Here is a 27336-nt window from a genome sequence, read left to right on the forward strand (position 1 = left end):
ACAATCTTATTAAAGTTTAAGTTTAATAACTAGACGTTCTCGTATCTACATAATCCCGCACACTAATAGCTTTAAGATGACATAACATTGGTCATGATTTAGAGAAATTTTTTCTTTGATTGTTTTTTTTAGTTCTGTTGATTATTAATTTAGGAAGCCACAAAAAATAATATGAAAGCAAAACACAAACCATAACAACCTAAATCTTTAATCGGATTACTAGAGATAAAAACTTGAACACCAAAACCCAAAAAAAACTTGACGGCATTGTTGCAGCATCGGTGAATATAAGCAAACACTTTACACCGAGAACCATTGTTGCAGCACCCACTGTTGTCTATCAAAAGATCGAGTTATGACTCTTCGCGTTCAAACACAATATCTTCCAATAAAAAGACCTCTAGTAGATTTATGATTAAAAAACATCAAATTATCGCAGATGCAGCCGAAAATCACAAACGAAACATCTTCACTTCTGGATCTGCCAAAACCAGAGCTAAATTTGGAAAGAAAACATTATCATGACATACGGTAGATTTTTAAGATCTGACATTAGATCAAACTCGCACAAAAAAAATACAAACAAAAAGCACAACGCTAGAATTTAAAAGCTATCAGACTTTGGCCAGAAGCGATAAAGACAAAAACAAATGAGCAAAAAACTAGAAAAGACCTACAATGAAAAATTGTGTTAAGTTGGTCTTCTTCTGTTTCCTTTTTTTCCCCATAGGATCTAAGCTCTGGATAGCGTACGTGTTCTACTTCTTTAATGGTTTCAATGCATAATCACCGAGGTTAATCCTTCTCTATAGGCAAGAAATGAGGCTTCCCCCATTAATATGGATTAAGAGAAATTGTGCTTAATTGAAGGTGATTTCAGTGGGATAAAAATGTGATTAGTGGAAGAAACATCATTAGCGTTTTGTCGGAGGTAATTCAATCCAAAGTCCCTTTCATCATTTTCCATTAAACAGTAGCAATGGTGATATGATATCTTTGAATTGGATGATGGCTGATATTCATTTCATATACACGTAATTATGCAAACATTAAATTATTATGTAAACATATAAACCAACATTACGTTATGGTACGTACTTTGAGGATATAAACATATAAACCAATACTACGGGATAGCTTAATCAGGCGTTCAAGATTGATGGTTACGTACTTTGAGGATAATCCAATTTGGAAGATGGTCAAAGGCCGACACAAAGTAGAAAACGATATTACGAACTGTTGGCAGCTTTTGGGAGATATAAGTTTACTAGGGAATGATTGAAATGTGCACTAGACGAGAGATTATTGTAGAGAAAATTTGATAGAAACTCATGTTATGCAGACTTTTTACAATCAACGTTGCTTTCTCTTGATAGTTTTTTCCTTTCTAGAATTACCAATGGTAAATCTTGATGGACTAATTTACAGTTATGATTTTGATAGTTTAGAGTTTATGCACATTCACATGTGAATGACAATACCCTTTCGTGTGTGTTTTCGTTTTTCGTTTTGTATTTTAAATATGTTTTTTCTTATATTCAAACTGGATTAAAAGTAAATGATAGTACAATAAAATCACTAATATAAGTCGTGTAATAGAGCATATACAGTTCTTTAAACTTTGTACAACAGAACAACCAAGGAATTTTAAACTTTGCAACATAGTCGTCAGTCTGAAAACATATAAAATGAGAAGAAAAAAAATCTGAGGTCAAAAATAATAATGAATGAATAGTTGAGAATTAAAGTGGTAACACTTTCAAAACAGCCCCACAACTTTACACTTTTACTCATCTTCTTTCCTCTTGATTCAGGAAGGCCCCCTCCTCTCCACCCCAAGAGTAAAAAACAAAGAGGAAGAGAGCTTTAAGAATCTGAGCTTCTCAACTTTCAGGAACTTCTTAGTGCAAGAATACAAAAGCAGGATTCTCAAGAAGTTCCTCTGCTGGTTTGATTCCTACAAAGTCCTTCTCTTGCATCGAACTTGAAATATCATCGATTGAGAAAGGAATACTGCAAACAAAAAAATATATATACCAAAGAGTTATCGAAAAAACAGTCAGCTGTATTGTATCTCTAAGTTCAAAAAGTTTAATTTGACGTAAATGATGTACTTATGCTTTATTTGTGTATCAAAGTAGAGTTTTACCTGGAATCATCATCCAACAAGAAGGAATCACTGTCTGCATCATTGGATTCCTCTGTCATGAGTGCCCGCATGCTCGATATAACCTGAAAATTTTGTTCAGCATCTACAAAGGTTTCAAGTTGAACAAAATGGATGTGAAAAATGTTTTTTAAGTACTTCTTGTGAGACGCTTCTGGTGTTATAGCTATCGTCCCAGTATAATGTGCAAATACGGTAAAGCTGCTGGACACTGAGTCCCTGTAACAAATAACGAATAAAAATTTTAGGCAATAACAACAATGATCATTAAGTGAATTTCTAGAAACTGTAAACAATGTCTTACCGGGCAAAGATCGTGTGCTATATCATCATATGAGATTCTGTACTTTTGGTGGATAACCTACAGGCAAAACAAAAAAGAATAAACTAATGTTATTGCAGTTTAAAGGAACCAACGATTATCAATAAAGTATAACATACCAGGAACCCAACGGCTTGTCTAATTTGTTTCAGTTCTTCCCAAGACGGTCCAGCATACTGCAAATCACAGACACGAAAATTATTGATCTATAGAACAATTTGAAAGAAAATTGTAACAAAAATCAATTTTACTTCTTTGGCTTGGCAACACCATAGCTCTAGCTCAGCAAGCCCGGCTTTGACAAACTCTCCATTGCTAAATGTACAGCACTCTTTCCGCAGAAGAAGGCTGTAAGAAACCAAACAAAGCCAAGAGAAGCCATGTCAGTGAGACCAAAGCGCACAGTTACGTATCAGGTGAGCAAGAATTAAACCTACCTGTTGAAAAGTTGTACGTTGATGAAAGAGAAAGTTTGAGAGTATATCTTCTGGATGAGAACTAAAGGAACCTGGACATTTCATGTTACTTATGAGAATTGATGTAATGGAGTGAGGACACACAACATTTTTTTTTTCCTTACATGATTTTCTTTCAATGTGACAAGAAGCGAATTGAGACCATCGATAATGCTTTGCCAGTGAGTTGCAGGAGAATCTTTTCCAAAGGACCTACCAGATCTTAGCATCCCTCCTTTAGAAGTTCTTGGCGCCTAAAGTTTTCATTTGGACAAACAAAGATTATCGTCAAAGTGCAAAGAAACATAATCATCATGCCAAAGAAAGTCAACAAGAAACCTGAATGCATAGAGAAAGTAAAGTCGATAACTCTTTCTTCAAGTTATCTCTAACCATCCCAAACATTTTCTCAACATAGGCTGCAAGCTGTTGCTTGAAAAGCAGAGCCGGGTACTTCGCCTCCACTGGACGGATCACTGCGTTAGCAGCGGCTTCAGCTGCTGCAGCTAGGTTGCCTGAAGCTGGTGATGAGCGGAAGCTCTGGTGAACAAGACAGACATAGGATAGTTAAGACCATAGCTCTACAAATCGGTCTAGACCGCAACTCCGTCTTAGCCAAAACGATTTTCTTAATTGGTTTACACAGTTACAAATCAGTTTCAATCGATTCGTTAACACCTAAGCCTCGTCTAGACCATGAATAATCTGTCTAGTCTTTGTATCTACTTAACTAAACAGTAACCGGAAAGTTATATTAACTAAACGGAAACTGTAATACAACTAACCATGGCCATCCTTCCAAACAAAGAAGTCGCAGTAGGTGGCTTCTTGCTTTGTGCTGCTCCACTGCCACCGGTTTTAAGACTTTTTTGAAGCAAAAATAATAGCGCAGATGTGCTTGTCAACCAATACGCCAAGTGACTATTGTCATCTTCATTCTGAAAATATCAGCACAACAGTTAAAACAATCCTACATTGACATAATGTCAGGAACTGCCACTCCCAATTACCTCAATGGCAGAACCAATCATCTGAATCAGACGATCAAACACATTGGTCTTCTCAGATTCAAAACACTTCCAGTGAAGAAGACACTTGTATATCGTAAATGCAGCCACAGGTTTCCCATTGCTGAAACCGATGTTGTCTTTTACACAGTCAATGAGAGCATCGGCATCCATCTACAGTGACCAGTACAAATCAAGTTATTAGAACTAAGTCACTAACAGCTGTGTGAAGAATTACTAATGACAGTAACCAGGAAACATACAATCTGACGTTCTGCAGCAGATTTCTCAGCGTTGCCAGCAACTGGTGTTGTAAACTCAGCTTCCTATAAAAATGTAGACTTCTCAGATTAATAACTTATGTAAAAAATGCAAACAAATAACATGATGAGAATAGCTGGTTGGAGGAAACTATACATTGAACTCGCTTTCCAAGTTTATCTGGTTGCCATTTTCCAAATTCTACAAACATAATGAGGAAAAAGTTAGCATCTGATTTGCTGGTAAGAAGGCAGCTCAAAGAGTACTTTCTACCTTAAAAGGTGTTGTTGGAGGATGTCCTAGAGTAGTCCTCACAGGAGTGCTTGAGATTGTTTGCTGATGCTGACGCATAATGTTTTTCTCAGCTTCCATGTCTATGATTTTCTCTTCAAGCCTACAGATGCAAACGTCAAGACAAGTAAGCAATCACAGCTAGAGTTCTCAACAATGCCAAGGTTAGTCTATTGCAAAAAGGTACCTTTGCATTGCGGTTTTCAACTTCACTAGTTTGGATTCAGCATCCAATGCTTGCTTAAGTCTATCCTCGCTAATCTTGGTTGTCTCTTGAAGTTTTTTCTCTGTCTCATCGATTTTCATTTCCAGCGAACTCACCAGTCCCTGTATATGACAAGCAAGCAATTCAGAATATTGCATCATACTTAACTCTCTTCTACAGTAAGTAAGGTACTTATTCAGAAACTCTCACAAACCTTTAGCTTTTCATTTTCATTTGTGATCTTCTCCATTAATTCCTGATCAACCACAGGAACCTCTTTAATAATGGGCGCGATCTCGGTAACTTTCTTTGCAGCTTCACGCTCTTTGATAAGCAATGCCTCTGTTTCTTTGCATCTAAGTTCCAATTCCTCCAAAGAAGACTGCGCTTTTGCACTTTCTTGTTTCTTGGCCTCTTCCAGGTCGGTCTGCAGCATTGAAAGAAGAAGATGAACAAAAACACTTTAATTTTTTATATAAAAAATGCAAGAAGAATGTGGTTCTTCGAACAGAAGTCTCACCCTTATCCGTTTTTCTAACTGCAATCTCCAGGTCAGCTCTTCAACTTGCTTCTCTAGCTTGTTCTTGGCTTCTTGAAGTGCTCCAGTTTCTCGAGCAGCCTATGTGCAAAACGAATTAAAGAAACAATGTTAATTTCATGAAAAGCAATATATTCATAAGTGAACCTCTGAAACAAGAGACCATAGAACAAAACTAGACAAAGACAGAAACCAAATCTCACCATCTTAAGCTTCCGAAGTTCCCCACGAGCAACCTTTGACCTCCATGCACATTGTGTCGTGATAGTTGCTTTCTTTAGTTTTCTGTAATGCAGCCGGGCCAAGTATCCACGGCACCAAGTCTATAATAGCAAATGATCATTACCACGATCACGATATGACAATGTATCCATAGGTCTCTATGAAAGGACTTGATCACTTTATGTTCATTTGTGTTCTCTGAGCAGTTGAAACTCTAATAGTACCACACTTCTGCAATTTTGATAAATAAGTGTACCTGAATTACTATTGCTGCTTTCGTCTGCCTTTTGAAACATAGTTCGTTACGGGCAACCATACCACGCATACCAGCTTGGACCGAAACAGCAGCAGAACACAGTTCTGTGTAATCCTTCCTAGCCAGAAACATGCGCAAGTCTCTCTGTATCTTTAAAGCAGCAGCTTCCCTGCGCATGCCTTCATATACATTTCTAGCAAGATAGCCTGACAAACAAGAAGACACATAGGTTTGCAAATTAGTCCAGAAACTAATTTTTTTTTTTTAAAAAGGCAAGAACATGTTTAAAATACCTCTGCAAACTGACTGAATCTGCTTAGCAGAATTACGCAGAAGGATGAAACTCTTTTTAGCAAGATAAGACCGGACTTTTCTCTGGATAATGCTTGCTGATCTTCCCAAGACCTCAGTCCTTCTGGTATCCAAGTCTGCCATTTGTCCAGCCCTCAGAAAAACCTTTGTCTTGCCAATCTACAGAAGCAAATGTCAATCCTCCACTATCACTGTAGCTCATCACACATTACAATGAGGCAAGTTACCTGATAACCTTCGAGTCCAACTTTCTCCAGAAGCTTCTTGCAAGCAGCAGGGTCATCAGAGCTATTATCAAAAGGAATCACATGTCAATAAATGAACATAACCACTCATCAAAGAGAGAGGAACAATCATACTTCTTGACCAACACTTCTGGAGCAAGAATGCCAAATCTGTTCAAGAACTCATCGAAATGTTTCCTGGTAGGATAGCCAGCACAACTGATCCTGATTGCCTCCATCACTCCCTGAAGTAATCATCACAAACAATATACTTCTTTTAGAATTTTTTTTTTTAAAAGCACAAGAAACTGAACTAGAGAATGTCATACGCACCCCACAACGTAGTTGCTGTAAAATGTTTTCGTTCTCAAAGATTCCAGGCTTGAGAAGATTGTTTGGTTTGATACAGCGAATATAGTGTGGCTCCGTGGTATTGAGAATCTCAAGCAATGATACCAATTGTTGCTGAAAAGGAAGCAGAAAATGGAATCAATTGACCAAAACTTTTTGACTTATTGGAAACCAAAAACCCGACTCTCACCTTGAAACGGGTACCAATAGATGAGAATTTAGACTTATTGGAATCGTCAGACGTTGGTGGGAACAAACTTGCTACAAAGGAACAACTAGAAGAATTTAACAATGCTTGATGCTCGGCAATTACGTAATCTTTGTTCTTGTCCAAGAAAAGTTCTGTCTGATAAGTGACCTGCAACAATAACCCAATGGTTTGTTAGACCATATAACCACATAACAATCATGTGAACCAATGAAAGCAACGGATGCTCACATCACCAGCGTAATGACAAATTGTGAAGTCGCTACGAGCTAATTTCGGTTTGGTAAACCGGTTGTGGTTTTTGAATGTCTGGTATAGCTTCTGAGCAAAAGTTTCATGTGTTGACCTTGGAAACATGCTGCATGGCAAAAGTCTCACTTCAGCTATGTTGTTCAAAAACAAAGCCAAGTCTGTGAAGTGAACTGATAGCAAAGGGTTCAGAATCAACAGTTTAGGTTTCATACTCACCAAGCCTCATCTAGCAGAGCAATAATACCTCCAGGTTTCTGAAGAACACAGAAAAGAAAAAGAGCAAACGGTGAGATCAATAATGTCCAAGAAATCGCTAAGTGGTAGTTAGGAGCTTTATAGCTGATTATTGCTTAGGCGGGCGTCCAGACTGATTTTTTTAATGCCCAAAGACCAATTTTTTTAAAAATCATTTAATTTAATTGCCTTCCTGTCTACTGTGGCAAGATAACTGGCAACAGGGGAACATATATAATCATATAGATACCTTTTCTATTAAGTCTAAGATATCTTGATTGTCTACGAACTCTATATAGCTCCAGTTGATCTCCTCCTTCTTATACTCCTCTTGCTCCATTTTAAAGACATGCTGCACGAAGAGAACTTACAAACCTCAGAACCATGGGCGCAGCAGAATAAAGAAAGAGCTGATAATCAAAATGTAAAAGAGCTTTTTCTGACCATACCTGATTAAAATGCTGCTGAAGTTTTTCATTGGTCAGATTGATGCAAAATTGCTCAAAACTGCAATAAAGCTTGGGACTGTAAGATCAGAGCCAAAGAACTAAAAGAAACAGTCATGAATTGTTATTTAAAAGTCAAACAATGAAGTTAATCTTGTATACATATATAGTCAGATAACCTCACAAGCTCACTATTTGATAAGAGTCAAATCCCAACTGTCCATGCTAAAAACAAGCACTAGCTTGAATATGATACTGACCAGACCCATATATTGTGGTCAAGTATCAGAGATAGATCCACTTCATTAGAGGAAACCCATCTAACCGGTAATGAAAACTACAAGCATACCACTTAAGCACCTGTTTGTCTTGAAACTCTCGAATCCATAAATATCAAGAACACCAATCAAGTACTTTGAGTCAGGATCTTGACCAATTGAACTATTAATCTTGTCAACAAGCCTGCAAAGACCATAAAGGATTAGTATAGAACTTGAAGCTAGTTTCTCCAAATAACGAGAGGTAGATATGGATATATATTCATAAGGGTAGAATCTAGAAACCCACCAGTCAAACAACCGTGAGTACATGACTTTAGCCAAAGCATCTCTACTAAGAGTAGCAGCTTCTGGATCAAGAGTTTTTGTGATGGTTTCATCACGAGTTACCATGATACGCTTGCATAGTGAATCCTCAAGTGCCTTTTCATCGCAGCTGAAAATGGAAGAAAGGAAACTTACTTCACTCCACAAACAGAAAACAAAACAAAATTTCTTTCGCTCTATTAGTTGAGGCATTTACCTGAGAAGTTCAGCTGCGGTTTTCAGATGAAACAATGATTTTTCATCTTTAGGAACCGATGAATCAGTCTCTGCTCCTTTAGCAAACTCGACATTCCCGAGATGGAGAATGGCAGCAACAACGCTGAAAATCGCATCCTGAAACGAGATATCATCAGTAAAGTATAGAATCTTTTCTACAGAGACAATGTGATTACTACCTGCTCTTCAGTACTGATACCGACGACATCCATAGCACGTCTTGTGGCATGGTATTCCTCAGCATCATTTATACTATCCACCTCTAGACATTTAGATTGATTGAGATAGTGGTATGTTTTTGGTTCACCCAACTTGTATCTCTGCACATCCTGATAGTAGAAAAATATCACTTCAGAAAGAAAAAAACGTGTGCATTACTAAGAAAAAAATTACTTAGTGAATTACAAAACTTACTTCTTTAGGAGCAGCACAAAGCATGTAGAAACAGTGATAGTTTCTTTCAGGATCAGAAAGCTGACATACACGTGATCTTTCCAACAAATAAGTTCTTATGGCAGCTCCTGATATCCTTCCCCTTTCGTCAAACTGAATCTCCACGAACTTACCAAAACGACTACAAAAATAAAACAAGTTAAAAACGAAATTCGAAAGCTTATAAATAAAACCTCAATAAAGTAGATGAAAGAATGCGATAAAGATTGTTACCTGGAATTATTGTTCCTGACAGTCTTTGCATTTCCGAATGCTTCCAACACAGGATTTGACTGAATAAAAGACACAATCAAGAAGCTAGTAAGAAACAGACCATAGCAAAAGAAAAAGTAAGACCAATATCATTTTCATAAGTAACTGAGCATATAGCTATTCAGTTTGCGTCAATGTGGGTGCTACCAGCATTACTGTTCTAATAATAGGATCTGACTGAACAGATATATATATATATATGATGCTTTATTCACCTCCAACACTTTTTGTTCAACACTTCTTCCCTCAGAAGCAGCTCTCCCTCCCATGTAAGCAAGATATCTCATCAGCAACTTTGTGCTTTCAGTTTTACCAGCCCCACTTTCTCCACTAACCAGAATAGATTGACTTACTCCGTCATTAATCATCTGTCTGCATCAGATCGAGAAACAGGCAAGATTACGTATAAAGGATCAGCAACAACAAAATATATATTATCACCAGTGTGTATGGATTTTACCTGTATGCAGCATCTGCGACGGCGAATGGATGTGGACTTAGCTCCCCTAAGGCAGCTCCTTTATACTGCGCCATCATGTGGCTACTATAAAGATGTGGAAGTCTTCTAAACGGATTAACAGCAATCAGTATGCTTCCTGTATAAGTCTATATAAGAAAATGAAAGTCTTAGTCCACATATATATATTTTTAAAAAAAAAATCAATATGAATTAACTCACATAAATCTCATTAATATCATATCTTGAATGCAAATTCTGTAGAACTCCAGGCTCATGCAAATAAGCAAGTCTTGTCATGTCATCAACTCCAGATGCTGGCGCTTCCGTATCTTTCGGATAAACAGCAGATGCTTTTGTAACAACCTGAATTTTTTGAAGATTTGGAAAAAAAAAAGTAAGTAAAAACTGTTTTTCCATCAGAAGGTTTTAATTTTAGAAGAGAAGCAGGAGGCATATACATGTTTCCCTGAAGTGCATAGGACTTTGATATCTTCGCCATTAACCTCTACAACTTCACCATCGATCCATGCTTCGTCACGGTCCTCCACCCACACACACGACCCAACTGAAGGACTGAAGTTACCAGCCTGTAGATTCAAAGGGTTTGCTCAAAGGCTTAGTTCTCAAGAACTGTGAGCTGGTAAAGAGTTATATCGAAAAGACTGATGTGAGCTTAAAAGAACTATAGCAAGCTCCTCTCAGCTGGTAAGAGAAGTAAAACCCACTTCTTAAGCTCTCTCACAAACTCAGATACTGTGATCAGATCATCCGAATTGATTAAACAAGTACATTTTGATTGGTTTAAGTTTCCAATGGCTGATCAAAACCGTAAATGTAATTAAAAAAACAAAAGTATTGTTGAAATGAAGGTTATGACCAAACAATAAACTCAAAACAGATTGGTCGTAATTGAAGTCAAATCTATTGATTCATAGAAGACTCTCTCATCTACAGATGATGACTCTTAAGTCAGCTCAAAGGCATGATCCGGAGTTTAAAACTCTTTAAAACGCCAAACTAAGCCAAAACTTTAACAAAACCTTAATTACCCCTTCAAATTAAACGGGATTTGATAAAAAATGAAGCAATTAAAAAGACAGACAATGAGATCTTACCATTTGGCTTCGTAGATCAGAGACTTCAGATACAGATTCTGGATCTGGAATAAATCAAACGAACAGTGAACTTCTGAAATCTACAAAAACAATGAGAACAGCTTCGAGCGAAGAACTTTAAAAAACTCAGATTTGGTGGAGAGAGACGAGCAAAAAAATCAAGAAGGAGGAGGTGCAAATAAATCTAAACGGGTTTCTGAATATTTTCTTTCCCCCCCTAGAATATTTTTGAGTATTATTGTTTTTTTGTTTCCTTTTTCGTGCTTTGCCTCCTCTCGGCCACCTCCTAATCTCTGGGATTTGGTCTGAATTTATTAATTTAATTACTTAACATTCAGAACACTATTAACCGAGCTTGGTTTTCGCCTTTCCGACACGCAAACCCAATTTTGTCGGTTCACAAAATCTCCTTTTTTTTTTTGTTACGGCAAATCTCTGCATTGGAAACTAATAATACTCCAGAACGGATTTTGATCTAAGAATTTGAACGGTAAAAGCAGTTCAAGCAGACCGTTCAAACAGATCAAGTAGGACAAGTGCAGATCAAACAAATCATGCATAAGAAAAGCAGATCAAACCAATTAAATAATTTATTATAACTTATGAATGACAAAATCAATTCAAAACTATAAATTATATATTAAAACAATAAAAATTACACCTAGATATCTAAATAAATATCTTAGATGTTATAGGATCCGCTGAAATACATGTAAATATTTTATAAGTTACTTATACTTCTTTTATTTATTTTTTATGTTGTCAAAATTTTCTTGAGAGAGCCGGTAGATTACACTAATATTGAACTTTTGGTTAAATTTACCACCGAAAAACTCTCTACCAGTGGGTGCAAGATATTTGAAACGGTAATTAGTCATAAAAATTATTTGATCGTACAACTCAATGAATACACGTTCTCGGTAAAGATTTCATTTAATATTGTCTTCTCTCAATAGATTTACAAATTTTCAATCATTTACCTATATATTAACTATTTTAAAGCATAAAAAAATATTAACTACTTACCCTTGTTGATATTTATGTAGGAAGATTTTTATCTTCTTCCTTTGAAAATGTGTTTTGTCGGCGATTGAACGTCATGTTTATAATTTTAAAACAACACAAACAATATTAATGTAAACTATATAGTTTGAGCTAATCGTTGTATATTCTAAGCATGATTTTCAGGGCCTGTTAATAGTAAGAACGATAGTGAGCAGGGCCTTCTGTTTGAATGATTTATGTTCTCTTCTCTTAACTGGGATCAGGGGACATTCAGAGTCAAAAGAAGAAGGCTTCCTGATCGATGTTTCTCAAGAAGGTCATATGAAAGCTACACAGTCTGCAAATGGAAAGAACAGATCAATCTCTTGGCAGGAAAAGGCTTAGCTTTGAACCGAGTCTACAGTTTCCAACATCTAGAGATCATTTTTCTTAACAGAGTATTGAATTAATATTCTATTATTTTGGAAGCCAAAGCTTTTGCTCTTCTATCAGAGACAGAGATTAGAAGAAACAGGAACCAAGTGTGTTCAAGCACGATGAGGTGATATCTCTTGAGACAGCATTATGAAGTGAAACCGTCTCGCTCAAGATGCAAGCAATCCTCCTCCTCTCCTGAACACTTTTTTTTTAATCCCTTTTACTTTCATTGATGATTCTTCCTTGAGGAAAAAATGATTCTCATCTGCATCTTTCAAGAAGCACCTCAAAACGATTCAGTTCGTCTTTCATCCGCTTCCTCTGGTCACCTAAACCAAACAAGAACACAACGGTTCTTCCAAGAGAAACCTAAGCAACAACCTCCACCATTTGCAAGTTCTTGATTCACAAGTGTAACGCCCCATCTCTTAAGCTACAAGAGTCAACTACCAAACTACACAGCACAAGATTCCAAGTTCCAAAGTTGTTGCAGATTTTTTGCTGAGTGCAATCAAGAAAATGAGAGACATGTTTTAAAACTTTCTGATCACAATACCGTTGGATACGAGAAACCAACCAGCCATGTCGTGAGTTTTCAAGTCTCAAAATTTCCAATAAAAAAAAATATACAATTTTAAGTTTTGTTAACGAGAGTTTTTTCTATTTCTTCGTCTCTTGTATTTCTATTCTTCCTGTTATGCTTTTATGTAAACATACATCTCTGCTCATGACATCATGACTTGCTTCCCAAGCTACATTGCTCCTCCTCTTTCCATTTTTCATTTCAGTATTAATAGTATTGATTTAGCAAAAATATGGACGATTTCGCCTTTTTTTAAACGGAATATTTCTGATTTCTTTGGAGTTCCTATTTTTCTTGTATTTCCTTTTTTCTCAGGTTAATCCGGGTATATATATATATATATATATGTTTCTGTCTAACAGACAAAAAAAAACTACACAAGTATTCTTCTTTCTTTTACTTTCAATAGCTATCTCTAACTTTTTCTTTAAAAAAACATCAATATGATCATTGGTGCTTTATATCCTATTGATACTGTCGAACCCATCCATCCTGCTATGATTGTAACAAAACAACTGACAAACACTGATTATGTACACAGTATGGTGTTACCGAGAGAACAAATTGAGTCAGTTCTCGCGGTGATGGATGGTGTTACAGATGAGAGTTTAAGAAACGGTAAGGAAGTGGATGTTTATGATGCAACGGAAGAAGACGAATACAAAGTCACCATAAAGCGTATTAACGACGACACCAAATATGTTTTTGGAAAAGGTTGGAGTACAATGAAGTATTCTTTGGATCTCGAAGAAGGCCAAGAACTGAAGCTCTACTGGCATCGTGGTTACAAGAGATTCATTGTTCTTAATTTTCAGTACACTCTTCTAATGATTTAAGTGTAGCGCACATGCGTCTACTTTACTTATTAATTAATAGCTCTAGTTGATTATGTTTTTGGATTTCATTCGTAATGGCTCTAATTAATTATTATATTTTAGATTTCATTCATATTTTCCTAGTTAAGTGTTATTTTCCATAATTTTTAATAAATTTAATTGAAATATCTTGAATTTCAAAAAACATATCTGCGCAAGGTTAATGAAAACCACCACATATACAAAAAAGGAGCGTTTTTACATTCGAACCTGATTAAAACTATTGTAAAGCTTCCACTTGTTTGTTCGAGCACAAACCAGACATTCGTCTGCATAAGGTATCACCTTCCTCATTGCTCAGAGCCTCAGACAATGTTAGATTCTGTCGTCCACAATGTCCTGCAGAAACAAATATTATTAGAAGGTTACTAAAAGTTCAATAGCCAAAAGACGAACATGACTCTTCCGAAGGTAAAAAATCAGAAGTATAGCTTTTTGGAGGTTCAAAGGGAAAAAAAGTGGAATGGCATCGTATAAGATGCCAGAGAACTCCTTTGCATCACAGCAGTCAACGAAGGAATGTTCTTAATCAAATAAGAGCCGAGCCATAATCCCACCAGGTCATTCATTAGCGTACACCACTACTAACCAAAAGCTTTAAGAAACATTAAAAAAAAATATTAGTCTCCCCACACATTAAGATTTTCGTAGAGGAAGGAAAGTAGGAAACTCATTTATAAGCTATTATTAGTAATTGATCAAGAATAAAGTTATTAGTACTATAATATCTATGTACGAGCTCAACTTTTATCAAAATTCTGATACCTATTTTATGTTTTGAAGATGAAATTAGTTGTTCAACGAAAGCAGAGTTGCGTTGGTACTTCTTCCCAAAGCGCTCTCTGCATTGAGACTAATTGTTTCCGGTGATGTAAAGTCTGGTTCAATGGTTTGTAACCATATTGATTCATTTTTATAGACCATATCCCTTGCATCCAGTATCTACTTAAAACAAATTTGCCACTACTTTATATGGTCTCAATGACAGCCAAGTCAACAACATCCTACATTTATAAACATGGTCTAAATACCTAAATTTATAGTCATTTGACCCACTAAACAGCTTCTAAATCAAGAAGGCGAGTGCCAAATATTTTGTATAATCTAGTATTCCAAGGGTCAGCTTTATTGGTATAATAGGAGAAGATACAGCACTCGATCCATGGTGGATTTCTTGTAGCCAAAGATACTGAGCTTTCCCTTGTTATTCCAAGCAACTGATTCCACTTCTTCCTCAACATCTCTGTGTTCTGTAACCCTAAACCAAAAAAGTACTCCTGCCAGTACAAGAAACTCTAGTTTAGAGATTATTAGAGATGATGATTAATAATCTATGTTTACTGTTTTATATTATTATTTAACTGCGTCTTTGTCGCATAAGAAAGCCTCCAAAGTTGCTGTTGGATCCTCCAGGGTCAACAAAACTCGGTAATGACGATTCTCGTCCTCTTCTTGCGAACGAAATGCAGATACGACTCGAACAATGCATCTGTATTTGTATGTAACCTGTATCCAAGTAACAATGATTTTCATTCTACTACATTCAATATAATGTTTAAAAAAAAAACAAATCGGTTACATTACCTTGGGGAAAGTTATAATGTCTCTGAGTGTAACAAATGGGGCTTGATCGTCATCTATTTCTGAAGCAAAAACAAAAAATGCTAGACATTTTAAATCCTTATCACTACCGAAACAATTAATCTTTCTATTTAAAGTAAAAAAAAGCAGTGTAACCTGTTAATCCCGGAGGAGATGGAAAACACCAAAACGGAATGTGCCCAAACTTTGATGTGATTCTCTTATCATAAATCCTAGTTTTGTGTCAACATAACATCCATGGATTATTGGGGGTAGGCAGAAAGGGACACAAGTTAGAGACTAAAAGAAGTTACTAACCTCATAATCTTTTCTACTAAATGATCATTTTGTGCTAGAGTAATCGTTGTGGAGTCCGTAACACTAGCTACCCAAGATCCCTTATCAACTACACAGAGTAACTGGTAGAGTTTCACCCAGGCACCAGGTTTAACACCATATAACAGATGATTACTTAGAGAGAGTCTCAATATGGTTCCAACAGTGGGAAAGCTGCGCAATGTATCTCTTGAGAGAACTGAGAGATTGCTAACAGCTGACTTGTCTTTAAACCCACTGTTAAAAAGGTCCAAATAGAAGAACGAGTAAGCACATAATATGGATAGCTAAAAAACTTTTAAGATCAAACTAACATAGAAGCTGGGGGTGCATCAGTTCCATCCCAAACGAAAATGGTGCTCATGTCTTCTTCTTCATTGAAGACATGGAGGAGGATCTACACTATGAGAAAACAAAACAAGGTTAGATCAGTTGTAAGGCTTTGTTGAATTAAAGACTCAAATCAATGTTACCTTGCACAGCAGATTGAAGGGTTTTCCTTCCTTGATCTCTCTCAAAAATAAAAACTCCAGATTTTGATCAAGGCTGCAACTAGTAGGAAACAATTTGGCTAGCTCGTCCATAGAACTCTTGTATCTCTCTTCACCGGGAAAATTGGAGGTGCGTTGGTAACATATAAACTCCTTGTCGGTTCGTCTTTTAAACAAGGCAAAGGAAGAAACCCCTTTGTTACAGGCAGCATTTACTCTGTTCCCACCACCATAACATTTCATCTACAGACAAATGAAAAAAATTGTTTTTTTTATATCTTCTTTAAGACAAAAGCAACGAAAACAGAAACCAAAAAGTACCTTGATGTTTAGAAACAGAATCATGCCATCGTGGTTCGGAAGTTCTTCACGCTTATTACTGAATACATTAACAGTAAGGCCAGGTCTTTCGTATGAATCATCGATTATACAAAGCGTACATATCCAAGCTGACACAATTAAATGATAGACTGAGACAAAAAATAATAATAATCTAAAACCCTCAAAATCTGGGAGAATAAGAAGAAAGGAGCTTTCGGGGTTACCGTTGTTGCGGCAGAGCTTGGGTTCTTTTCGGTCACGAACGATACCAAGGAGATTAACATGTTGGTCGATTAGGTTAATGGCGTCTTTTAGTTTCACCAGCTTGACCTGACTCTTTGTCTTCTTCCTCTCCATCGGCTTCCCAAACAAGCTAAATGAACCCCTTTCTTTTTCTAAGGAACAACTTAAATTAAAAGAAATGGTCACGAGAATTAGGAGACTCACCAAATTTGCATAGAGTTTGTAAATTTTTAAAAGTATAGATTTTAAAAATTATTTAGATTGTAAAAATTGATATACATTGACTTATGAAATTTGATCATTCTTTAATTTTTTAGATTGATATAGATTTTTACGAATTTATATTACCCTTTCTCTATCATTTTTTGTGAAGTAAATATATAATTTATTTATTTTCTAAACCTTATAGCATTATTATTTATTTTTTCTTTCAAATTAAAAAGGAAATAATAGTGATAAACACAAATTTGGACAATTTTCTTAAATATATATTTTTAAGTTTTTATCACAAAAAACCTTCAAAAAAGAAAATGATCATAATAAGTTTTATTAAAAAACAAAAGACTGTTTTATCCATTGTTATAGATATATAAGTAATAAAATAATAAAAACTAAAAATTTCTTTTAATTTTTCGATTTTTTTTCAAAATTTTTTTTTTTGAAATTCGAAAATGTTTTTTGAAACTATTTTAAAATTTTTATTTAAAAATAATTAATATTTATAAATGTAACAATTAATATTTATATTAAAAATGATAATATTTATAAAAAAAATTATATACACAAAAATTTAAAAGTATATAAATGTAATGAATTATAGTTTCTAACATATAATTTGAATTTAAGGTGGAATAGATATTTGGTAAGAATAATTATTTTGTTTTTTAATTTTTTATCACATGGATTTTGAAAATCACATTATACATATGATATTTTGAAAGTTGGGTCTTATGATTAAAAAATGAATAGAATTCATCTTTCCATAACAGTAGATTTAGTTAGAATTAGAAAATCAATAATAACATTAATTTTTGAATAACAAAGAATTTGAATGGATTCTAAAAAAAATTAAACTAATAATAATGGATTATAATAATATTTTTGAAATTTAAAAACCAATAATAATGGAATCTCAAAATTTTCAAAGTTCATAAAAATTCAGTTACCAATAATCCTCCTTTAATTTCATTTGCCCCCTTTAGGCTCTAAATCATTTCACTACCGTTCTATAATCTCATTATCTTTTGTTACTTTCACTATTACCCTCTTTTTTTCTAATTTTGCTGAAACTAAATTCAAAACCAATATGCACAAACTTAGGCATAGCCGTTTGGGTACTCGTTCGGGTTCGGATCGGATTTTTCAAATTTAGGTTCTATTTTGTAACACTTTCTATGTTCCATTCTAGTAATTTTACAAGTACGGATCGGATTCGGATATAACATTTCGGTTTCGGATCGGTTCGGATATATCCGAAGTAACCATATATCATTTGGATTCGGGTTATATCAGATCGGTTCGAATATATCTAAAATAAAATCTAAAATTTAAAAGTAAAACATAAGAAATATAAGGTATATATATATATATTTCTTTGTATATAATAGAGTATTTTAGGTATTTATTTGAATTTTAAATACTTTATTATTAGATATCATATCCAAATAAATATGAAATTGAATATTTGAAGTACATATTTATGTTTCAAATATTTATATTGTATATTAATTTAGACATTCGGATCGGTTTTTCGGATATTTTTTTGGATTTTCGGGTGTTTTTGGGGTTTTGGATTATCTGTTCCGGTTCGGTTAATAATACTTCGGGTTCGGATATATTTTGTAACATCCTACAAGATCTATTGAGGTATTTTTTACATTTTGGATCAAATACAGATTGAATTTTTCGGTTCAGATTCGATTTGGATTTTGGGTATTTTATGCCCAGCCATATACAAACTCATCAATTATTGCATTTTTTGCTTTAAAATATATTTTACCTAGTATAAATTTCTCTATGTGAGTTGTGAAAACCGACTATTATGCCAGTTCCATACAAATCAACAAATTTATGGAAAAAATATAGAGAACGATATAATATTTTCATGTTTCCAACTGGTTAGAAAAAGAAAATAATTACTTTTCATCTTTTAAATGATATTTTTATTGAATTTGAAGTGTACATAGTGTTTTTTTTTTTAATAATCCACAATAATTTTTGATATATTTTATTACCATATACACACCTAAGGGGGAGGAATTGAAAAAAAAAAAATCTATAAAATCCCTAGTCCGATAACCTTTCCATAATTGTTTTGCTTAATTATAATAAAAACAGAAAAATATTGAAAATAAAAATATCAAAGATAGATACGAATGTAAGGGATTAGCGATAGGGCTTAACGATATAAAACAACATACTGTATATGGTTTTCCACCTCTCTTGCCCCAAAAATAAAAGATCACATCATCACCGAAAATAATCTAAAATCAAAGAAACCAAAGAAGAAAATGATTCGGATTCTTCAATATCTTTTCGTTTGAGCTTGTGTTGGTATCTCTCTCTCTCCTCTTTTCACCATTTCCCGACGAATTTGAATCTCTCAGAGCCATTTTCCCTTCTTCTCGAATCGTGCTTATAGAAGCTCTACGCGACGTTTCCGCGATTCGAACAGCGTAACCGATTTCATTTTCGAATTCGCGCGAATGGGTTTTTACTTTTAGAGTTACTGCTGGGTAGTCACTGCCGCGCGATTTCTCCTGTTGGATAATTGATTTTTAGAAATTCAAATTCACATTAAGAATCTGAGATCCTGTTTTATTAGTTTTAGTTTCGTTTTTGGGAGAGTGATTTACTTCTGTGGGTTATTTTTCTAATTTCAGCGGGAAGTTATTGTACTTGATTATTTTTGTGGACCTTTTCAACTAACTCTCTGGATGTGGAAGATAGCTGATAATAGCATCTTACTGAGAATCTTTCAAAGTCATCATCACCTTTGAGCTTATTATTACTACTACTACAAGTAGTGGTCCTGATGGAGAATAATGAGGTTTTAGGGTCAAAAGGTTTGCTCAAGAAACACGAATTCGTCAGGATTCTCATCCAGTGCCTGTACTCATTAGGTTACAAGAACTCCGCTTCTTGTCTTGAACAAGAATCCAACATCTCCTGTAAATCCTCTGACTTCGAGTTTCTTGAAAAGCAAGTTTTGACCGGGGACTGGGATAGTTCCCTGGCCGTCCTCGACAGGGTTTTCGATGATTCGAGGAGGGACGACAGCAGGAGGAACACTGCTTTGTATCTGGTGCTGAAGCAGTGTTTGTCTGAGTATTTGAAACGAGGGGAGACTTCTTTGGCGTTGAGTATGCTGCAGAAGCAAGCTCAGGTGTTCCGTGTGGGGAGAGAGAAGATTCACATGCTTGCTTTTGATGTTATTACTTCGAAGGAGATGGAACCTGGTGAAGTTGATACCGGTTTGGTTCAAGATTTGAGGAGGAGGTTGTTGGCTGAGCTGGAGAAGCTGATTCCTACGCCTGTTGTTATTCCTGGGAGAAGGCTGGAGCATTTGGTGGAGTCTGCTGTGATGAACCAGATTGATACGTGTATGTATCATAACTCATGGGATGCAGTGTCACTCTACGAGGATCACCGTTGCGGTAGAGACCAAATCCCTTCAGAAACTGTTCAGGTGTTGTTCCTTCTTAGTAAACCATGTGTCTATTGGACTTTTGCCATTGGTTCTTATAGTTTCTCTTATTGTCTTTGCAGGTTTTGGTGGCTCACAAAAATGAAGTGTGGTTTGTGCAATTTTCTGATAGTGGCAAGTATCTGGCCACTGCATCAAGCGATTGTACAGCTATCATATGGAAGGTAAATATCTTAGGCCATTGGTTTCTCTTATCTTTACCTAATGTCATTGAGAGAGAGAGACCATATGAACTAGCTTTGGTGGGTAAAGAGAACCTTAAGAGGTTTCTTCTTGTATATCTCTTAAGGAAATAACATTTGGATGCCTTGGCTTGAAGCTGGGTATATAAGGTAGAAAAAGTCACTTAAATGACGACAAAAAAGTAACTTCCATATTGCAAGTTATAGCGATTTGTCATTATGAGCCATGTTAACTAGGTTTTACTACTTAAGGGTTGATAATTTTGTTCGCGTATGACTTCTGTGTTCTTTAGGGCACTAACATATTGTTTCAGGTACTGGATGACAACGAAGTGGAGCTGATGCACACGCTTCAGAGCCACCAAAATCCAGTTTCTTTTGTCTCGTGGAGCCCCGATGATTCAAAACTGCTTACGTGCGGAAACGCTGAGGTTCTGAAGCTATGGGATGTTGAGACAGGTGTGTTGAGACACACATTTGGAAACAACGATAGCGTATTCACTGTCAGCTCTTGCGCGTGGTTCCCTGACTCAACTCGGCTTGTCTGCGGCAGTTCTGACCCAGAGAGAGGGATTGTAATGTGGGATACTGATGGGAACGAGATCAAAGCCTGGAGAGGAACTAGAATTCCAAAGGTTAGTGGTATTGGTGGAGATAGATTTGTTTTGGTCTTGAAATGAACAAGTTCCTTTAATAGGTGGTGGATTTGGCTGTGACGCCGGATGGGGAGAGTATGATCACAGTGTTTTCGGATAAAGAGATCAGGATCTTGAATTTGGAGTCATTAGTGGAACGTGTTGTCACTGAGGAACAGGCGATTACTTCCCTTTCGGTTTCAGGTGATGGTAAGTTCTTTATAGTCAACTTGAGCAGCCAAGAGATACATCTTTGGGATCTTGCTGGAGAGTGGAAACAACCATTGAAGTTTACGGGTCACAGACAGAGCAAGTACGTGATACGGTCATGTTTTGGTGGGTTGGACAGTTCGTTCATCGCCAGTGGAAGTGAGGACTCACAGGTAAAAGCACACATATATGTAGAAGACCGAACATAGGTTCCTTTCTTTTGGTTGAGATTTGATCGGTTTGTGCACAGGTGTACATATGGAATGTGAAGAACAAGAAACCGCTTGAAGTGTTATCAGGTCATTCCATGACTGTCAACTGTGTGAGCTGGAACCCGAGAAATCCTCGGATGCTGGCCTCTGCGAGTGACGACCAAACCATCCGTATTTGGGGACCTGGGAAACCCAACCGGTTAGATAGCCAGAAACAGTAGTAGGTTTAAACCCGAGACATAGTTCCATATTTGTGTGTACAGTTTCTGTTTTCTTTTTGTCGTTTGTTTCCGTATTAGCTTTCCAGAACCAGAACACATTCTTTGCTTTTTGAGTTTTGGAACGCTGTGGTTTTGAATAACCGGATTTTGATACATGAATGAAACCAAACCGGTTTAGGGTGAAAAAAGCCGAAACTAAGCCTGGCATTTTACAGAGACCCGAAAATCTGAACCGGAAGTGATCCGAAAATCTATATAAATGATAGAGTCCAATAACCAAAGATTTGAGATCATTTTCATAAATGATAGATCCAGTAAGGTGAGATTTGAGAAAAAAATGAAATCCTAGCAAATCATCAGTACAATAAGCTCCCTAAATATCTTATTGGTTCTAAAAGCCAAACCAGATCCGAAACCGAACCAAAAAAAAAAATATTTAGTTGGATTCAAATGCATGGCGTGGTTACAGTTTCTTCTGTACTTACAAATGTACCGGAAGCCATCGAATAAAATCTTTGGTTTATTATAGATTTACTGGGAGGAGGAGTACACTCCATTTTGTTGTGTCTAATTTGATCTTGTGTTGTAATAAAAGTCTGGGCCCGTAATGGGTTTTATTGTATATTGAAAATGGGTTGACCGAACAAAGAAAAAACAAAACATACACGTGTGCTTAAAACAAACACAAGTGCTGGCTAGTCCCTTTTATTATTAGGTTTACATTAAAAAAAAAAAAAACCCTGAAAAACAATTAAAACCAAACACCATATCTGGCGGGACAGAGCAGAGCGGCCTGAGCATATTTGTGGTTAGATCGCCTCGCACCTGCTCTAGGGTTCTCTTTATATATATATACTCAATTGTTGTTAGGGTTTATGAATTTTTGGCTTCCGAGATGACTCAACCTACCTGCTCCCCCCAACGTCAATCTTCTCCTCGCTCGATGATCCCGCCTCGCAAATCCGTGGCCAGTTTCCACCGCCGCAGGTTCATTATCGTACTGATTCTGTTTTCGATCACCCATCTGAATTATTGTGTTCAACTGGATTACTGATGATTTAAGTTAACCTGGGTTACGTTGTTTTAGGGGGAGGAGCGTTTTAAGCATGCTTTTACAGAGGGAGATTTCACCAAAAGCCAGGTTTGTGCCGAGGAAACGCTGGAGTAAAAGTAGATCCTATACTATGAAACAGACAGGACAAAGTCTTCTTTCATGGTATGCTTTGTCTTTTTTTTTCTTTTTTTTTTAATTTTGTTCTTAATTTCAAAAATAAAAGAAGGGTTTTTTTTTATTGACAATTCCCATTGTGATTAATTGTCATTGAAGGGCTGAGGCAGAGTCATTGCAGCATTTATCTGCCAAGTACTGCTCTTTTGGAGTTTCTCCAAAATCAACTATTGCAGCCGCTTTTAGTTCTGATGGAAAAACTCTTGCTTCTACCCAGTGAGTACTACTCCTCACTTGCACTTACTTTTTTTTTGTTTTTTTATTTTCTTTTCCCCCTTTGAATTACCGCAGTTACTTTTCTTGTAGTGGTGATCATACCGTAAAGATTATTGACTTCCGAACTGGGAACTGCTTAAGAGTTTTGACCGGCCATTACAGGACTCCTTGGGTGGTGAGACTCAAACAATGCTTCTTCCCCTTTCTTCTTTGTTTTGCCATTTGCTCTTTCTTAGCTAATGTTCTTTGAGTTTGTACAGGTTAGATTCCACCCGCGAGATTCAGAAATAGTTGCTAGTGGAAGTTTAGATCAGAATGTCCGCGTATGGAATGTCACAACTTCAGAGTGTATTAAATCTCATGACTTCGGTAAGTTCTAGGAATCTGAACAGTGTGTTTCTTTTTTCATCCTTGTTCTGCACATCATCTTTACTCTCTCTCACTCTCTTACCAGGGAAGCCTATTGCTTCTATCGCCTTCCATGCGGAGGGTGAACTACTTGCTGTTGCTTCTGGTCATAAGGTGGTTTTCTTTTTGCCTCTTTAAGGAAACACTAGCTATAAAAGATCTCATAATTTTTTTTTATTAATGATATGTTGCAGCTGCACATGTGGCACTACAATGGGAGTGGAGAGGAATCAACACCAGTTGTTGTATTGAAGACGAAGCGTTCTCTGAGAGCTGTACACTTTCACCCTCACGGGGCTCCGTTTCTCATGACCGCTGAGGTGATTGATCATTTTTATCTAATTTTAGGATTTCTTTTAAATTGTTTGTCTGCTTACATTTTTTCTGAACTTATGTGGCTCGCAGGTGAGTGAAATAGATCCGTTAGATTCATCAATGTCTATAGCAACATCTGTGGGTCACTTGAGGTATCCTCATCCCCCTGCTATCGTTTTCACTCGCCGGGAAAGCAGTCAAGACCTTCCTCTTGTGCCAACTCCACAAACTGTTGGAAGGAACCGATCAGATCGCCCTGAGCTTAGAAATATTCGGCGGCTTATACAAGGATGGTTTTTGCCTGAAGGTCATAGTCTTGAGGGTGGAGTATCTTTTCCAGTTCAACCTTTGGCGAACCGGGTGCAGCCTGAGTTTGCCACCCCGCTTTCGGCTGCAGCTACAGAATTGCCTTGCACTATCAAAATCAAAGTGTGGCAACATGACGTCAGCGACCCATTTGCACTGATGAAATCTGACACATGTCTGTTAACAATACCGCATGTCGTCCTTTGCAGGCAAAACTTACTTCTTCTCGCTTTATGATGTTAAAATCTCATATACATACCTTTTTTTGTTTTGTTTTTAATTGTATGTTTTTGATATTTGCAGTGAGATGGGAGCTCATTTTTCGCCCTGTGGGAGATACTTAGCAGCCTGTGTTGCATGTGTTGTTCCTCATGGTGAGATAGATGCTGGACTGCAGACACTAGCACAACAAGACTCAGGGCTTGCAACTTCCCCTACTCAACACCCTCTCACAGCACACCCAGTCATTTACGAGCTTCGTGTCTATTCTCTCCAAAAGGAAAGGTAATTGCCACTTAACTTATATCTCTTTGTGTTAATTCTACCTTCTTAAAAAACACACGTCCCACAGATAACAGATTCAGTAAAGTATGTTGTGTTCTCTATGTTTTACAGCTTTGGTTCAGTACTTGTGTCACGTGAAATTAGAGCTGCGAATTGCTTGACCTCTATCCAGGTTAGTCCCCTTTTTAAGGATAATCAGATTTGAGTTTCTCTGGATTCTGAGCTTCAGATGGAAGCTATTACTAGAGAAATTTATGTTTGTAATAGTAAGTTGTTGATGATGCTTTAAAAGAAGTATTAACTGAGGATTTTTTGGGTGCAGTTCTCGCCCACCTCCGAGCATATAATGCTTGCATATGGACGGCGTCATGCTTCTCTTTTGAATAGCATTGTTACTGAAGGTGAAGCTACATCACGTTTTTTCAGAGTGTTGGAGGTAAACTCCCTATGCTACATCCTTGTGCTGGTATATTTTAAATTGAGGATATAACATAATTTTGTATGTATGAATCAGATATACAGAGTTTCGGATATGGAGCTTGTTAGAGTACTCCCAAGTTCAGAGGATGAAGTGAATGTTGCTTGTTTTCATCCTTCTCCTGGATGTGGGCTTGTTTATGGAACCAAGGTAAAAAAAACAGATCTGATCAAAGGAGATCATTCATTATCAACCATGAAGATGAATATAATAACTGATTCTGATGTTTTTTTTTTAACTTTAGGAGGGTTCACTGAGGATTTTCCAGTACAATACAGGTGCAACCTCTAACTTCAGTGGACCAAACACCTACCCTGAGGAGAACTTGTCCGAGGTAGCCTAGAATTATACAACAATAATCGTTGGATCTTTTTTTTGGAAAAAACCAAATCAAACAAAAAGGTGCAAACAAATACATTAGAGTGCTAAGCAAGAAAGAAGCCATTTTTTGGGTTCCATAAATCTTTTTCAGACATTTTCTTTTAGGTAAAGAGACTGCAGATAAAGAAATGTAAAAAATATTGTTTTCTGTTGTTGTTTGTAACAGAGCACACTTGCCTTTATATTCCTATTAAGTTATTAACAATTGAGTTCTTCTTATTAGACCATTTTCAATCCCCTTTTAATTGTTTTCCTCTGCAATAGAAAAACTCTAAAACAAAGATGAATTTATTCAATGTAATTTTCTATAATAAGAAATGCTATTTTTTTTTCTCTAGTTAGACCATTTCTACTTCATTTCTATTTTAGTTAGATCATTTCTTATCCATTTCAATATTTATTTCTAAATTATAAAAATTATATTATAAAAGTGAGTTTTGCTCTAATGTAAATCTATATCGAATAAAGTTAGAAAATCTCTTATAGAGAAATACTATACTTGCTTATATTTGGAGAAAAAATAACATTTTTATAGAAATAAAAAAAAAATTTAGTATTTTCTACTATAAATGAACATATCGAAGAGAAATCAGCTTCTTTTTAAGGCTTTTCAATTATAGAAGAACAAATAAAGTATAAATAAAATATATTAGGTGCTAATCTGCATCCTATGCATGATGAATTTATAAAAACATATATTTGGTGATTATAAACATTAAGTGGTCTACTATACATATTTATTTTAATAATAGTTAACAAACATATACATGCCAAATATAACCAATTACTTTATATACTATTACTTATTTTACATTTTATACATATTATGTAATAACAAATAATAAATATATATTGAATAATTGAAAAACCATTAACTATTAAATATATAATTAAATTGGTGCAAAGACATAAGTCAAATAAATCACTTTTGTTTATTTACTATCATTTTATGGTAAGTAATTCAAAACAACCACATTTATCTATTTTGTATATAATTAAATTTAAATGATATTAATGTATATATATATTATACTTTAATATGACTATCTAGTAAATGAGACTTCATAATTATATGGTTTATGATCATTCGTATTTTTTTATAAAAAAATTCAAATTACTGATAACAAATTTTTTAGTTTTGGTGTTTTAATAAGTTTATAATTTATAAATGTTCTTGAAAATTCATTGCAAATTTTGAAATTAAAATATTTATGTATTTTCTATGGTATATAGTTTAATATATTAATATATATATATATTAATATCTATTAAATGAGATTTTACCCATATGGTTTTAAGATCATGTGTATCTTGTTATAATAAAAATGTTAAACCATTGATCATATTTTTTTTTTAAATTGAGACTTTTAACAGTTTTTTGTTATAGTCATTTTTAAAAATCAAAAACATAATATATACGGAAACAAAACTAAATTTTAATTTTATGGTTAATTTTATTTTTTAATTTATTTTAATAATATAAAATTAAACAAAAATGTTGGAGTATACACAAATTGTTATCAAATATTTATTATTAAAATCATTAATTTTCATATATATATATAAGTCATATTAGGTAATTCTGTAGCTTTTATTTAAGGAAACAACGGAAAATAGTAATCGTACACTT

At 35.4% G+C, this 27336-nt stretch overlaps 5 protein-coding genes across 6 annotated transcripts; 3 read left to right on the forward strand and 2 right to left on the reverse strand.

Moving 5' to 3' along the window:
• Window positions 1-1559: 1559 nt before the first annotated feature.
• Window positions 1560-11119, reverse strand: LOC103839220 (myosin-6-like). Its single transcript, XM_009115723.3, is given in 40 exon segments — window positions 1560-1927; window positions 1929-2013; window positions 2150-2232; window positions 2306-2386; window positions 2472-2528; window positions 2609-2665; window positions 2741-2837; window positions 2927-2997; window positions 3070-3198; window positions 3284-3484; window positions 3730-3882; window positions 3955-4125; window positions 4215-4277; window positions 4369-4413; window positions 4486-4606; window positions 4691-4830; window positions 4923-5135; window positions 5229-5327; window positions 5450-5569; window positions 5725-5930; window positions 6018-6195; window positions 6264-6324; window positions 6396-6505; window positions 6594-6725; window positions 6802-6969; window positions 7051-7177; window positions 7288-7325; window positions 7556-7657; window positions 7755-7812; window positions 8112-8213; window positions 8319-8465; window positions 8553-8689; window positions 8752-8901; window positions 8987-9146; window positions 9239-9297; window positions 9493-9649; window positions 9738-9883; window positions 9957-10100; window positions 10196-10324; window positions 10853-11119. Coding segments are annotated over 40 exon segments (4617 nt in total). The 5' UTR covers window positions 10856-11119; the 3' UTR covers window positions 1560-1810.
• Window positions 11120-11620: 501 nt separating this feature from the next.
• On the forward strand, window positions 11621-14428 carry LOC117127935 (B3 domain-containing protein At1g43171-like). The gene has a single exon (XM_033278961.1). The coding sequence runs from the start codon at window positions 13301-13303 to the stop codon at window positions 13691-13693; it is 393 nt and encodes a 130-aa protein (XP_033134852.1). The 5' UTR covers window positions 11621-13300; the 3' UTR covers window positions 13694-14428.
• Window positions 14429-14675: 247 nt separating this feature from the next.
• On the reverse strand, window positions 14676-17018 carry LOC103839219 (protection of telomeres protein 1a). Its single transcript, XM_009115722.3, has 9 exons — window positions 16686-17018; window positions 16462-16589; window positions 16123-16383; window positions 15964-16046; window positions 15632-15886; window positions 15470-15546; window positions 15317-15375; window positions 15095-15238; window positions 14676-15009 (listed from the first exon to the last, which is right to left on the reverse strand). Exons 1-9 carry the CDS (start codon window positions 16816-16818, stop codon window positions 14788-14790), a joined length of 1362 nt encoding a protein of 453 aa, XP_009113970.1. The 5' UTR covers window positions 16819-17018; the 3' UTR covers window positions 14676-14787.
• Window positions 17019-18337: 1319 nt separating this feature from the next.
• On the forward strand, window positions 18338-22084 carry LOC103839218 (WD repeat-containing protein WDS homolog). Its single transcript, XM_009115720.3, has 5 exons — window positions 18338-20392; window positions 20473-20574; window positions 20907-21227; window positions 21290-21610; window positions 21688-22084. The coding sequence occupies exons 1-5, from the start codon at window positions 19739-19741 to the stop codon at window positions 21868-21870; spliced, it is 1581 nt and encodes a 526-aa protein (XP_009113968.1). The 5' UTR covers window positions 18338-19738; the 3' UTR covers window positions 21871-22084.
• Window positions 22085-22323: 239 nt separating this feature from the next.
• On the forward strand, window positions 22324-25925 carry LOC103839217. Of its 2 annotated transcripts, none has more exons than XM_009115718.3 (13): window positions 22324-22857; window positions 22958-23086; window positions 23198-23314; window positions 23390-23489; window positions 23575-23683; window positions 23769-23836; window positions 23917-24042; window positions 24128-24552; window positions 24647-24847; window positions 24959-25019; window positions 25170-25283; window positions 25362-25475; window positions 25570-25925. In XM_009115718.3, exons 1-13 carry the CDS (start codon window positions 22766-22768, stop codon window positions 25666-25668), a joined length of 1755 nt encoding a protein of 584 aa, XP_009113966.1. In that variant the 5' UTR covers window positions 22324-22765; the 3' UTR covers window positions 25669-25925. The 2 variants fall into 2 exon arrangements, with proteins under 2 accessions (XP_009113966.1, XP_009113967.1); XM_009115719.3 differs by having other exon boundaries at window positions 23405-23489.
• The last annotated feature ends 1411 nt before the right edge of the window (window positions 25926-27336 follow it).

Source organism: Brassica rapa, chromosome A09, assembly GCF_000309985.2.
Source record: "Brassica rapa cultivar Chiifu-401-42 chromosome A09, CAAS_Brap_v3.01, whole genome shotgun sequence".
Lineage (NCBI taxonomy): Eukaryota > Viridiplantae > Streptophyta > Magnoliopsida > Brassicales > Brassicaceae > Brassica > Brassica rapa.